Source organism: Solea senegalensis, linkage group LG19, assembly GCF_019176455.1.
Source record: "Solea senegalensis isolate Sse05_10M linkage group LG19, IFAPA_SoseM_1, whole genome shotgun sequence".
NCBI classification, from domain to species: Eukaryota; Metazoa; Chordata; class Actinopteri; order Pleuronectiformes; family Soleidae; genus Solea; species Solea senegalensis.
Genome location: NC_058038.1, coordinates 19,998,913 through 20,010,061, shown reverse-complemented (window position 1 = coordinate 20,010,061; position 11,149 = coordinate 19,998,913). Strand labels below are relative to the sequence as shown.

The window sequence follows — 11,149 nt, the reverse complement described above, 5'->3', positions numbered from 1 at the left end:
TTATAATATTAATTTAGTTCAATACATTTTATGTTAAATGTATGATAGGTGTGATTTTCTCCATGGACTTTGGTGTGGCAGAGTGAGTGGTTTACAAACTTCAGTTTCCTGTTGGAAAAGTCTGTCTCACAGTGAGATAGAGACTGTAGATATTGAGACTGCAGCTCATGAAGATTTGACTGGGTGAGTCAAAATATGGCAGCACTGAGGACACTGAGTGTCTGTGTTTCAGGCAGATTTATTTGTTATTATTTTGTGACTGTGGTGTTTGAAAATAACAACTAACTAGTACCAGAGGTTATTCATTTAAAATGTTCGTATTATTGATTACAGGAGGTAGACAATGTATTTATATATGATTCTGTTCTGATTTTCCTTTCTTTACATTTGTGTATATGGAATTTAAAAGTAATAGTAAAGTGGGGTCGCACATGAAAAAGTGCATTTCCATGTTCTTTCTTGTAGTTTGCAAAGTCAAATAAAACATATTTCAGACAAAGTACAAAGTCATCACAGAGTAAATTTGATGTATTTTATGCCACGAGACGAAAATGCGTCTGCGGTCCCTTTAAATCTGAAGCCCCGCCCACTCCACTGAGCCACGTCATTTTGAAGTACAAACAAACATGGCGTCGCCCGTCAGCGGCGCGGCGCTTGTGACTGTTCTTGCGCTGATTGCGTCGCTTGCTGCGCTGTTTTCAGGCGTGTCTGCGCCACTCGTGTGTGTCACGCTGGTAACCGCGCTGCTGCCGCTGCTGTTGACGCTGTGGCTGCGCTGTTTGCGGCGGCGGGACTGCGGGACAGAGCGGCGGGTGTGTGTGCTGGTGCTCGGGGACGTCGGCCGCAGTCCGCGGATGCAGTATCACGCGCTGTCCCTCAGTAAACACGGATTTAATGTGACCTTCGTCGGGTTTGTCGGTGAGTCAAAGTGTCCGCCGCTTATTTCATGTTCAGAACACGCAATTAAATCTACTGGTGGGACTGCAGACTGTCTTTCCCAAGTGTGTCCGTCAACTACGGTGGCCTTCACACACCAGAAAGACCGGCATTCTTTCAGTTTGGCTACAAAAGCAAACGCTTTTACAGTATTTTACAGTTATACAGATAGATAGATAGATAGATAGATAGATACTTTTTTTGATCCCGAAGGAAATTCAAGCATCCAAGCATCCAGTAGCAGTAACATTCATTAAACATACATTAGAATTAACTTATAACACAGTAACCATACGCTGAAAGTGACACAGATTAATATTATTTATTGTAGACATGTTTTTATGCTGTTGTGTGTGTAGAGAGCATTTCTAAGGATACGACATGTAGCATCCATGTTTTTGTTTCTCCTACTTTCAGGAGCACGGTCACACTCCCAGTTCTGACCTCTGACCTCTGAAATAAATAGAACACAGCTTTAACCAAAGGCTGTGAAACTCAAATGACATTAATTTAAAAGCAATTCTACAGATAAACAAACAGACTTGGGGTAATGTTTATAAACTCGATATTTTAGCAACTCACATGCTATATAATTATGTTTATGTAACTAAATGAGATAGATTTACACAAATGTAAAGTTCTGCCTGATTAGTTTAATCCAATTTTAATTTCTGTTTGGTGAATATAATACAATTGTGTAATGACACTAATCCCTCAAGACATGTTCACATGTTCACATGTTCACAATCATTTATGAATTAACTTGTTTATGTCAGACTCCAAACCTCACCAGGACGTGCTGAGAGAGGAAAGAATCAGGATTGTTCCCATAACAGAGGTGAAAAGTGTTGGAGGTGAGTGCAGCTGTTTGTGTCGCACATGTCCTGCCGGAGTTTCTGACGTTTTTCTACAAAGTGCTGTCTCTGTGTTGCTGTGGATCTTTCCACCAGTGGGACCAAAGCTGCTCACGTATGTGACGAAGGTGACGGTCCAGTGTCTGCAGCTTCTGTCTGTGCTGCTGAGGATGGAGCTCCAGTCTTATGTTCTGCTGCAGGTTTGTTCAAAGCTGTAGAACTGTAATGAACACCATGTTTGTACGGATGGACAGATGGGTCTGTCAGCGGAAATCTGACTCCTGATTGGCTGAAGTCTTTGTGGCGAGCTGTAAACGTTTCTCCCAGAAGCTCGATCATATACGGTGCTCAGAATATTGAGCTATTGGTGGCAGTCGCTCACTCCCTCACCAAACCTCATAGAGAAAATCAGTGATTTTAACATCACAGCACACAGGAGTTGTTGATCCACTGCTGCTTCCATCACTAAGTTACTAAACTACAAACTTCAGTTGAGATAAAGACGTGAACACAATCTTGAGATTTGTTTTAGATTTTATTATTAGAATTGTTGATGACATTTCAATTGACTGATGAATTAGTAAGTAATGATCATTATCATTAAAAAGTCAATGTGGGGTTCCTCACCGATGATGTTTGTATCCCAGAATCCTCCTGGTCTGCCCAGTATCGCCGTGGCCTGGTTCGTGTGCGTCCTGCGCGGCAGCAGATTCATCATCGACTGGCACAACTACGGCTACACCATCATGGCCCTGAGTCACGGCTGGAGACACCCAGTGGTCCGGCTGGCCAAGTGGTTAGTACTGCAGTGACTGAACTCAACCACACGAGGCAGCAATGTCTGTGGTGGTTTATAATTTTATTGAAATATAAACCTGGGTTTGTTTTGTACGTTATGGTCCCTGAGTGTGTGATGCGTTCCTGACAGTGTTGTGTTATTCTTGTCTCCTTGCAGGTACGAGCACTTCTTTGGTCCTCTGGCTGCTCACCACCTGTGCGTCACCACCGCCATGAAGGACGACCTGCAGAGAAACTGGGGCATCAAGTACGACTTGTTTTGTCATCCTGACGCAATCAAATCAAACTTTATCTATATACAGCATAAATGTAGACTGACAGTTGAACCTCTGCAGGGCGACGACAGTGTATGACAGACCGGCCTCCATCTTCAGAGAGACTCCGGTGAAGCTACAGCACGAGCTCTTCATGAGACTCGCCCACATTTATCCTCAGTTCCAGCACAGAGGGTGAGAGACTGTATTATCCTTTTCCTCAGCCGAGTTCTACATGCACAGTAAAAGTTCAGCCAGGAGGAAAGAAAATCTATTATTATTATGACACAGTTTCTCTAAAGGATGTACTGTTTTTTAAGTTTATACTGATGGCTGATTTGTTTTACAGGTGTGACGGTGATGCGGAGGCGGAGAAGACAATCTTCTCTGTGCGTGACCTCACTGATGACTCGGTGACGTTGAGGGCGGAGCGACCGGCGCTGCTGCTCAGCAGCACCAGCTGGACCGGTGAGTGGAACACGATTAGTATTCAAACTCAAATACTTTCGATCTTAGTCATGTTTGTTTTTTTATTTGTTTAGAAATTTGACTTGTTTTTAGTAGTGATGTCAATGTGGCGACGTGTACAGGCAAACCCAGTCGTCCTGGTTACAGGACAGCCTACGGCGCAAAGATGGATAAGGACGGACTTTTAGGCGGAAAGTTGAAAAATTCACATGAGCCAAAACACGACTTTGGTTGGTTGGTTGGTTGGTTGGTTGGTTGGTTGATTGATTGATAGATATTGACTTTGTCTCCACAGAGGATGAGGACTTCTCCATTCTGCTGAGCGCTCTCGAAGGTATGGCGGCGTTTTAAAACCACTGTTGTTGTTTTTGTGTTTGTGGGCGGAGCTTAAAACATGTCACACCGTGTCTGTCTGTCCGTCTCTTTCTTTATTTCAGATTACGAAGGTTTGGTCAGTGGAGGAGCTTCTCTGCCGTCGTTGGTTTGTGTCATCACAGGTATGACGCTGCTCTGCTGCCTCACACTCGCTGTGGTTTGTGTGTTTACTAATTTATTTGTGTGTTGTGTGTGTGTGTGTGTGTGTGTAGGTAAAGGTCCTCAGAAGGAACACTACAGGAAGCTGATCGACGCTCTGCATTTCCAGCACGTGAAGATCTGCACTCCTTGGCTGGAGCCGGAGGATTATCCTCTTTTATTAGGTAACATAAACTCATTCTGTCGCAGCATTAAGGGTTAGTGCTCCAAAGAGAATTCTTATTACTCATTTTCAGAGAACGTTATGATACATCGTAAAAAAAGCAGACTTTCTGTCAAAAGACTCAGCTGGTTTAGAAGCCAAATGGACGTAAAAACAAATTTTCATCAGGAAAATAATCTCTGGTTGTAATTATGAGGTAATATTTGGATCAGAATGATCGATATGTACTTTATTAGTGGAAGTTATTCTGAAATATTGATTCTTTTTTCATTTGGCTTGTGTTTTCATCGTTAACTGTCCATAAGGTGGCGCCATATCCCCATGATTTGTCAGTGACATCCCTATTTAGGCTTTAACATTGCCTAAAAACTGTGGCACAATAAAAAATAAGCAGGCTACGTTTCCCCAGTGTTGTTTTAGTGCGGTGCACCCAACTTTATCTCCTCAGAGCCGCGGACAATGTTCATATAAAACGAACGGTTCATTTAACGGAGCCGTTAAGAAGACTCGACTCGCTTGTGAACGTCAGAGTTGGTGTAAAGAGAAGCTTTGAATTTAAAAGGTCTGAGTTGAGGGTCAGATGAGGTCAAATAATAGAATGTTGTGTCGTGTTTCGTCCACCAGGGGCAGCAGATCTGGGCGTTTGTCTCCACAAGTCGTCCAGCGGCCTGGACCTGCCCATGAAGGTGGTGGACATGTTCGGCTGCTGTCTGCCTGTCTGTGCCGTCCACTTCCACTGGTGAGCGGCCATTTTGTGTCAGCACACGCGCGCACACACATGGCAGTGATGTTACTGTCATTGTTACCACATTTGTACTTTTAGCACTTGTTCTTACAATATAAAAACATATTTTATGTTCTCGCTCGTTTAATTGGTTATTCTTATCAGTCAGTCGTTTTTCTTATTATATAAAATACACATTTTTGTTTTGTTAGTGTATCTGAGTGTTTACGTTCAACTTGCAGCTAAAAATAAAAGAGACTCGATCTTCTGTCAACCAATCTCACTTAGCACCACTTCCTTTCAACATGGCTTTCAAAATAAGAGCCACTGACTTTTTTACTACCTCTTATATAAAACATAACATAAACATAACATTTACGATTGCTATCTTGTAAAATAAAATAGAATTTTTTACGATATCTTGCATTGTATTAGTTTTTTGTTTTTTTTCTCAATAGAATACATGTTTTTATGTCATTCCAGCCACACTGATTTTATTTTTTACTGTTGCTTTGGTTCAGTTGTTGCTCATGACTGCACCACTTGGCTAAATACTTCATCTCAGTCTAGAGCTGAAACAATAAATCGATTATTAATCATTTACTAAATGAATCGACAACTATTTTGATAATCGTTTAATCGGTTCAAAGCTTTTTTCATGATTAAAACAAGATTTTCGATTGTTTAAGCTTCTTTAAGCTTCAATTCAATTCAATTCAATTCAATTCAATTCAATTTGTATAGCGCCAAATCATAACATACATTATCTCAAGGCACTGTCTTAATTTCTTTGCCCTGGAGAACAAATAAATCATTAAAGTTAATAATAAGTCTTGTGTAAACCTGCGCTGAGCTAATCGATTATGAAAATAATCTGCTCTTCATGTGTATTCATAGAGTAGAATAATAAGTCTTGTGTAAACCTGCGCTGAGCTAACAACAGTGTTCTGTTGTCAGTTTACATGAGCTGGTGAAGCACGAGGAGAACGGCCTGATCTTCGCAGACTCTCAGGAGCTCGCTGAGCAGCTCAAGGTGAGACGTCCAAACGGTCCATAAAATACAAACGTGACATCCACTTAAATGAGATTGTTGCCTTGTTTGTTACTTTATCTCACTGTTAGACAGACTTTTCCAACAGGAAACTGAAGTTTATAAACCACTCACTCTTCCACATTAAAGTCCATAGAGAAAATCAGTGATTTTAGCTGGCGGGGACACAGGAGCTGCTGGTCATCTGCTGCCTCATGTGGTCACTTTGCGTCACTGAGGCCAATCTGTACAAAGGATTTTAAAAGCCCAAGTGACAAAATAAGACATTTGAACTTAGTGATGGAGGCAGCAGTGAGACAACTCCTGTGTGTGTGTGTGTGTGTGTGTGTGTGTGTGTGTGTGTGTGTGTGTGTGTGTGTGTGTGTGTGTGTGTGTGTGTGTGTGTCTGATTTTCTCTATTGATGTGGGAGAGTGAGTGTTTTACAAACTTCAGTTTCCTGTTGGAAAAGTCTGTCTCACAGTTGGATAAAGACGTGAACATGTTCTGATGATACTGTAGACTTAAACTCGATTGTTTTGTTTGTCTTTTTACTTGTGTGCCAGCCAAGTCTCACACGATTAGGCCAGCAGGGGGCGCTCACAGCCCAGGCAGAGTGCGACTGTGTGTCAGCACTTCCATAAAAAAACTATCCCTTGTACTCCCTCTTTGAGTCACTGATGTCCCTCTGTCTTGGTGTCTGTGTGTTTCTCAGTCTCTGCTGTCGGAGTTTCCCGCCTCAACAGGACGACTGGGTTTGTTCAGGAAGAACCTCCGCACCAGCAGGGGGCGCTGCTGGGATGACAACTGGGACCAGAACGTCCTGCCTCTCATCACCGCTGCTTCCAGATAAACAAACATCTCAGACTGGTGCGAGACGGTCTGATCCAGATCATGTGATCGATGACGATGGATTATGTTTTGTATAAAAGAGACTTGGACGTGATGTACGTGTGTAAATAAAACATTTATTGTGCGACAGTGGTGGCGTTGTGTCATCGGTGCAGTCGAATCATTTCTATCTTTGACGCTCGGTTGTAAGGAAACACGTGACTGACGCCTCCCGTGATCGCGTGATGGGAAATTCCTGCACTTCCTGTCCAAACAAACACAGGTCACAGGTCAATGAGCTCAGCTGCTTTTCAAACAGAAACATGAGAAGGTGGGAATGACAGCTCCCCCTGGTGGCTGGCTGCAGTAAATGTGATGAGTCCTAAATGGCCAACAGGGGGCGACAACACTGAACTGTATGTATATATGTGTGTACACAGCAATTATACCTAAAGTGTATGTATGGAGTTTATATATATATATATGTATATGTATATGTATATATATATATGTATATGTATATATATATATGTATATGTATATATATATGTATGTATGTATGTATATATATATGTATATGTATATATATATGTATGTATGTATATATATATGTATGTATATATATATATGTATATGTATATATATATGTATATGTATATATATATATGTATGTATGTATGTATATATATATATATACACGCGTTTATGTATGTATCCGTGTGTTTTTGGTGTTTTTCTCACTCAGCTGCGTCTTAAAGCCGTCGTATGTTTCCTGGTTTCTGACGGTGGAGCAGATGAGAACCTCGGGACTCAATCCCCTCAGGACGTTGGACAGCAGCGTCACCAGGCTTACGACGACGTCAGGGTCGTAAACCACATCTGGAACACAAGGAAACATCTGTGAGGTTGGTTCACCATACAAAGTTAAATGGCAGTGATTTTAGTGTCATTTGGTTTTTGGTCCGTCAAATATTTCCCAAACCACTAACGCGTAAAAAATACTTTCAGGGGGCGTGTCTCGCTTGGAGTTCCGACAGCATACATAAGCTGCTACTTATACCGTCAGTTGCATCTTTGCAGTAACAAAACCCAATTTTGTTACATTTTGCCACTTTTCTTAATACCAACAACCACTCACTGTCACACACCAAAGCCCATAGAGAAAATCAGTGATTTCAGTGATTTCACAAAGTGACCACACGAGGCAGCAGAGGACCAACAGCTCCTGTGTCCCCGCAAGCTAAAATCACTGGTTTTCTCATGGTCTTTGGTGTGGGAGAGTGAGCTGAGTCACGTGTCCAAATAAAGAAATCACAATAACTATTTTCCCGTTGATGAAAAATGATCTCTTATGTAAACTGGACTGTTTCCGATAACCAGGACAAACACTGACCCGCGGCGATGACAACGTCGGCGGCGATCTCTTGTAATCGCTCATCCGTCGCCGTCGTCCAGTCCAGCCGCTCCACGCTGACCGCGGGCGTCGTCGCTTCGCTCAGCCCGTTCAGCTCCACGTTAGCCCGGAGCTTGTGCAGGACGCCCGGGTGACAGTCGCTGAAGACGAACCTCGATGGGCTGCAGGAGCGACAGATGGTGATACCGGTCAATCCCACGCCGCTGCCCAGCTCCAGAACCGTCCTGCACACAGGAAGAGCAGGTGCTGTGCTCTTTAATTGTTATTTAATACAATTACAATAATGACCTTTAAACTTGGCTTATGTCCACGTCTTTATATAACCTCTCACTCTCCCACACCAAACCCCATAGAGAAAATCAGTGATTTAAACATCACAGCACACAGGAGTTGTTGATCCACTGCTGTCTCCATCACTAAGTTCAAATGTCTTATTTTGTCAATTCGGCTTTTACATTCCTTCACCCAGACTTCCCTCAGTGACACAAAGTGCCCACAGGAGGCAGCAGAGGACCAGCAGCTTCTGTGTCCTCACTGATTTTCTCGATGAGCTTTGGTGTGGGAGAGTGAGTGGTTTACAAACTTCAGTTTCCTGTTGGAAAGTCTGTCTCACAGTGAGATAAAGACGTGACAATGTTCTTTAGATACTGTAGACTTAAACTGACGTAGATTGCATTCGGTGAGTCTGTTATTTGCTAAAATCTTTTCCCTCATGTCCCTGCTGGCAGCCATGTTTTTTACCGAGCACCAGGGGGCACTGCAGGAGAGTCGGCACATTTTTGGAGCTCTCGACACGTTTAAAGGTTCTGTAGTTTTCTAATCCTGCTGAAAGACGGACAAATGAGTCGAGAACAGGAGCTCAGATGAATGTCTCTGTGTTTGTAACTCTGGTACCTGCCGGTGAATGTCTGCGGATGATCCAGAGCCCACTCAGCCAGGTAGAGGGCGCTCTCCCACGTCACTAGACCAGTGGTTCCCTGTGAGATCAGAGCAACGTTCTCCAGCAGACTGAGCGCGTCACCTCCAGGCTGCAGGACACAAACCAACATGATTTACAGAGTTCCACCTTGTTCTTTAATCATTAGACTCTAGAATCATCATAGTTCTAGAATGATTAATCCATTGTTAATTGATTATTAAATTATTCACCAATTACTTTAAATCAATCACTTCAATCAATCAATCTGTTTAAATAATTAAAACCAGTTTCTGTTACTTTTCAGTTTCTTAAATGTGATTTTTCTTTTGCTCCAGAAAACAATGAAATCATTAAAAACTGAATCATTTTGGTTTGGGTACAAAAACACTACAATTGAGAACATCATCATTTCCAGGTTTGACAAACACTGATCAATTTTTTCTGATATAAATAAAGAGCTTTTTATTTTGCTCCTTCTAATAAATGACACTGAGACAAACACTGAACATTTTCAGCCTTGAACGTGAAGAAACATGAATGAAGGAGACGTGAAATGCATCTCTGTGATTCAAGCAGCTGAGAAACAAAGGAGAAGAAAAACTGAGTGGTGGAAGTTTTCATACCAGTAAATAACTTTTGTAGCAGAACTCTGCTGCGTCCTCAGAACCCAGAACCTCAGCCAGAGCGTCGTACAGCTCGTCCAGAGGTTCACAGCCTGCAGCCTCCTGCTGTACGCGCACACACACACACACACACACACAACTTGGTCAGGAAACAATGTCATCTATTACAAAGTCTAAACTTTATTTATTTAAATTGTTCCTGGACAGTGAACCAACCTGTCTGACGAGCTCGGACAGAAACAGCCTCCTGTATCGGACTGATGGAGGAAACTTCCTGCACAGAGAGTGAAGACACGTCTAAAATGAACACATGAAGGACAAGTTAGTGTTTGTAACATGACAAACACAGCAGGACAGGTGAGGTGAGTGCAGCAGCCGTACCTGTTTCAAAATGTCGGAAATTAAATCGGCCGATTTGTTGCTTTGCAGATTTTCTTCTAGAAACTGGGAGAAGAGATTTGGGCCTCAGTCATTGGAGAACTTCGCATTTTAAAAGTGTGGTCCCAGGAAGCATTGACACACTGTGCTCTGTGCGCCCCCTGCTGCTGAATACCAGCTGGACACGCTGAGGTTCACTCTCAGTGAAAACGTGGAGGAAAAATTCATTTTAGCCACTTAACGAAAGACTGTGCTGATAAAGTCTACGTCAGTTTAAGTCTCCAACGTCTTAAGAACACGTTCACGTCTTTATCTCACTGTTAGATAGACTGTCAGACAGGAAACTGAAGTTTGTAAACCACTCACTCTCCCACACCAAACCCCATAGAGAATAACAGTGATTTTAGCTGGAGCTGCTGGTCTACTGCTGCCTCGTGTGGTCACTTTGTGTCACTGAGGTCAATCTGAACAAAGGATTTCAAACACTGAAGTGACAAAATAAGACATTCGTGATGGAGGCAGCAGTGGATCAACAACTCCTGTGTAACAAACTTCAGTTTCACAGATAAAGAGATAAGAGATAAAGACGTGATAAGATATCGTAGTCTTTTGTTTACATACAATCAAACTGAATGGCAGGTCTGTTGGGAAACTGAGATTTTTTTATTTGATATTTTTCTATTAATTCCGGGTGTCCAGTGTATAAGATCCGAGCCGAATTATCCCGAAAAGCCAAGCCAGCAATGACTAAAACACTATCTCCGTTACATTCTGATCTGAGAAACATAAACGCACACATTTTTGAACGGAGTTCGGCGCCACTCACACTCCAGGGAAAAGAAGACAGACGAGTCATAGAGAAAAAGAATCGCTGGAAATCTGTCACGATCATCTCCATCTTTAAAAACTCTCTGCTCCCAAAGCCCGAGGCGACACGCATCAGACCCCAGCGTGTTTGTTTACTTCCGCATTCCTCTTCTCCGTTTGGCGCGTTACTGCCACCATCTGGACTGGAGTGTGAACGAAAGAAGAAAAGACAAAAGTCAATTTCCTTCATCTAAAGAGAAATAAATCACATCGTAATTTATGACTTGAGGCACTAAAAGAGTTTAATTCATTTAAAGCTAAAGTGCTTTCAAAATACCAAAAACAATGAATTTATATGAAAAGAAAACAGTGGAATAGTATGCCAAAAAATGTCGTGTGAACAAAAACAAACCTCAAT

At 42.3% G+C, this 11,149-nt stretch overlaps 2 protein-coding genes and 1 long non-coding RNA gene across 3 annotated transcripts; 2 read left to right on the top strand and 1 right to left on the bottom strand.

Moving 5' to 3' along the window:
• Positions 1-93: 93 nt before the first annotated feature.
• On the top strand, positions 94-6,740 carry alg1 (ALG1 chitobiosyldiphosphodolichol beta-mannosyltransferase). The gene is made up of 13 exons (XM_044050311.1): positions 94-918; positions 1,713-1,790; positions 1,887-1,990; positions 2,438-2,586; positions 2,746-2,835; positions 2,924-3,037; positions 3,192-3,310; positions 3,606-3,644; positions 3,748-3,807; positions 3,898-4,008; positions 4,632-4,746; positions 5,689-5,764; positions 6,475-6,740. The coding sequence occupies exons 1-13, from the start codon at positions 627-629 to the stop codon at positions 6,610-6,612; spliced, it is 1,485 nt and encodes a 494-aa protein (XP_043906246.1). The 5' UTR covers positions 94-626; the 3' UTR covers positions 6,613-6,740.
• eef2kmt (eukaryotic elongation factor 2 lysine methyltransferase) lies at positions 6,708-10,883 on the bottom strand. Its single transcript, XM_044050313.1, has 8 exons — positions 10,751-10,883; positions 9,928-9,990; positions 9,763-9,843; positions 9,547-9,651; positions 8,899-9,032; positions 7,984-8,228; positions 7,332-7,469; positions 6,708-6,855 (listed from the first exon to the last, which is right to left on the bottom strand). Exons 1-8 carry the CDS (start codon positions 10,862-10,864, stop codon positions 6,755-6,757), a joined length of 981 nt encoding a protein of 326 aa, XP_043906248.1. The 5' UTR covers positions 10,865-10,883; the 3' UTR covers positions 6,708-6,754.
• On the top strand, positions 7,433-9,224 carry LOC122784898. The gene is made up of 3 exons (XR_006362228.1): positions 7,433-7,495; positions 7,971-8,247; positions 8,733-9,224. It is a non-coding gene; the product is annotated as an uncharacterized LOC122784898 (long non-coding RNA).
• Positions 10,884-11,149: the final 266 nt, after the last annotated feature.

Coding starts and splice junctions, on each gene's coding strand:
- alg1 (XM_044050311.1), top strand. CDS start 627: ATGGCGTCGCCCGTCAGCGGCGCGGCGCTTGTGACTGTTCTTGCGCTG. Junction 3,038..3,191: donor CCTCAGTTCCAGCACAGAGG/GTGAGAGACTGT, acceptor TTTGTTTTACAG/GTGTGACGGTGATGCGGAGG. Junction 3,808..3,897: donor GTTGGTTTGTGTCATCACAG/GTATGACGCTGC, acceptor GTGTGTGTGTAG/GTAAAGGTCCTCAGAAGGAA.
- eef2kmt (XM_044050313.1), bottom strand. CDS start 10,864: ATGCGTGTCGCCTCGGGCTTTGGGAGCAGAGAGTTTTTAAAGATGGAG. Junction 9,652..9,762: donor TGTCCGAGCTCGTCAGACAG/GTTGGTTCACTG, acceptor GTGCGCGTACAG/CAGGAGGCTGCAGGCTGTGA. Junction 8,229..8,898: donor CCGCAGACATTCACCGGCAG/GTACCAGAGTTA, acceptor TCCTGTGTGCAG/GACGGTTCTGGAGCTGGGCA.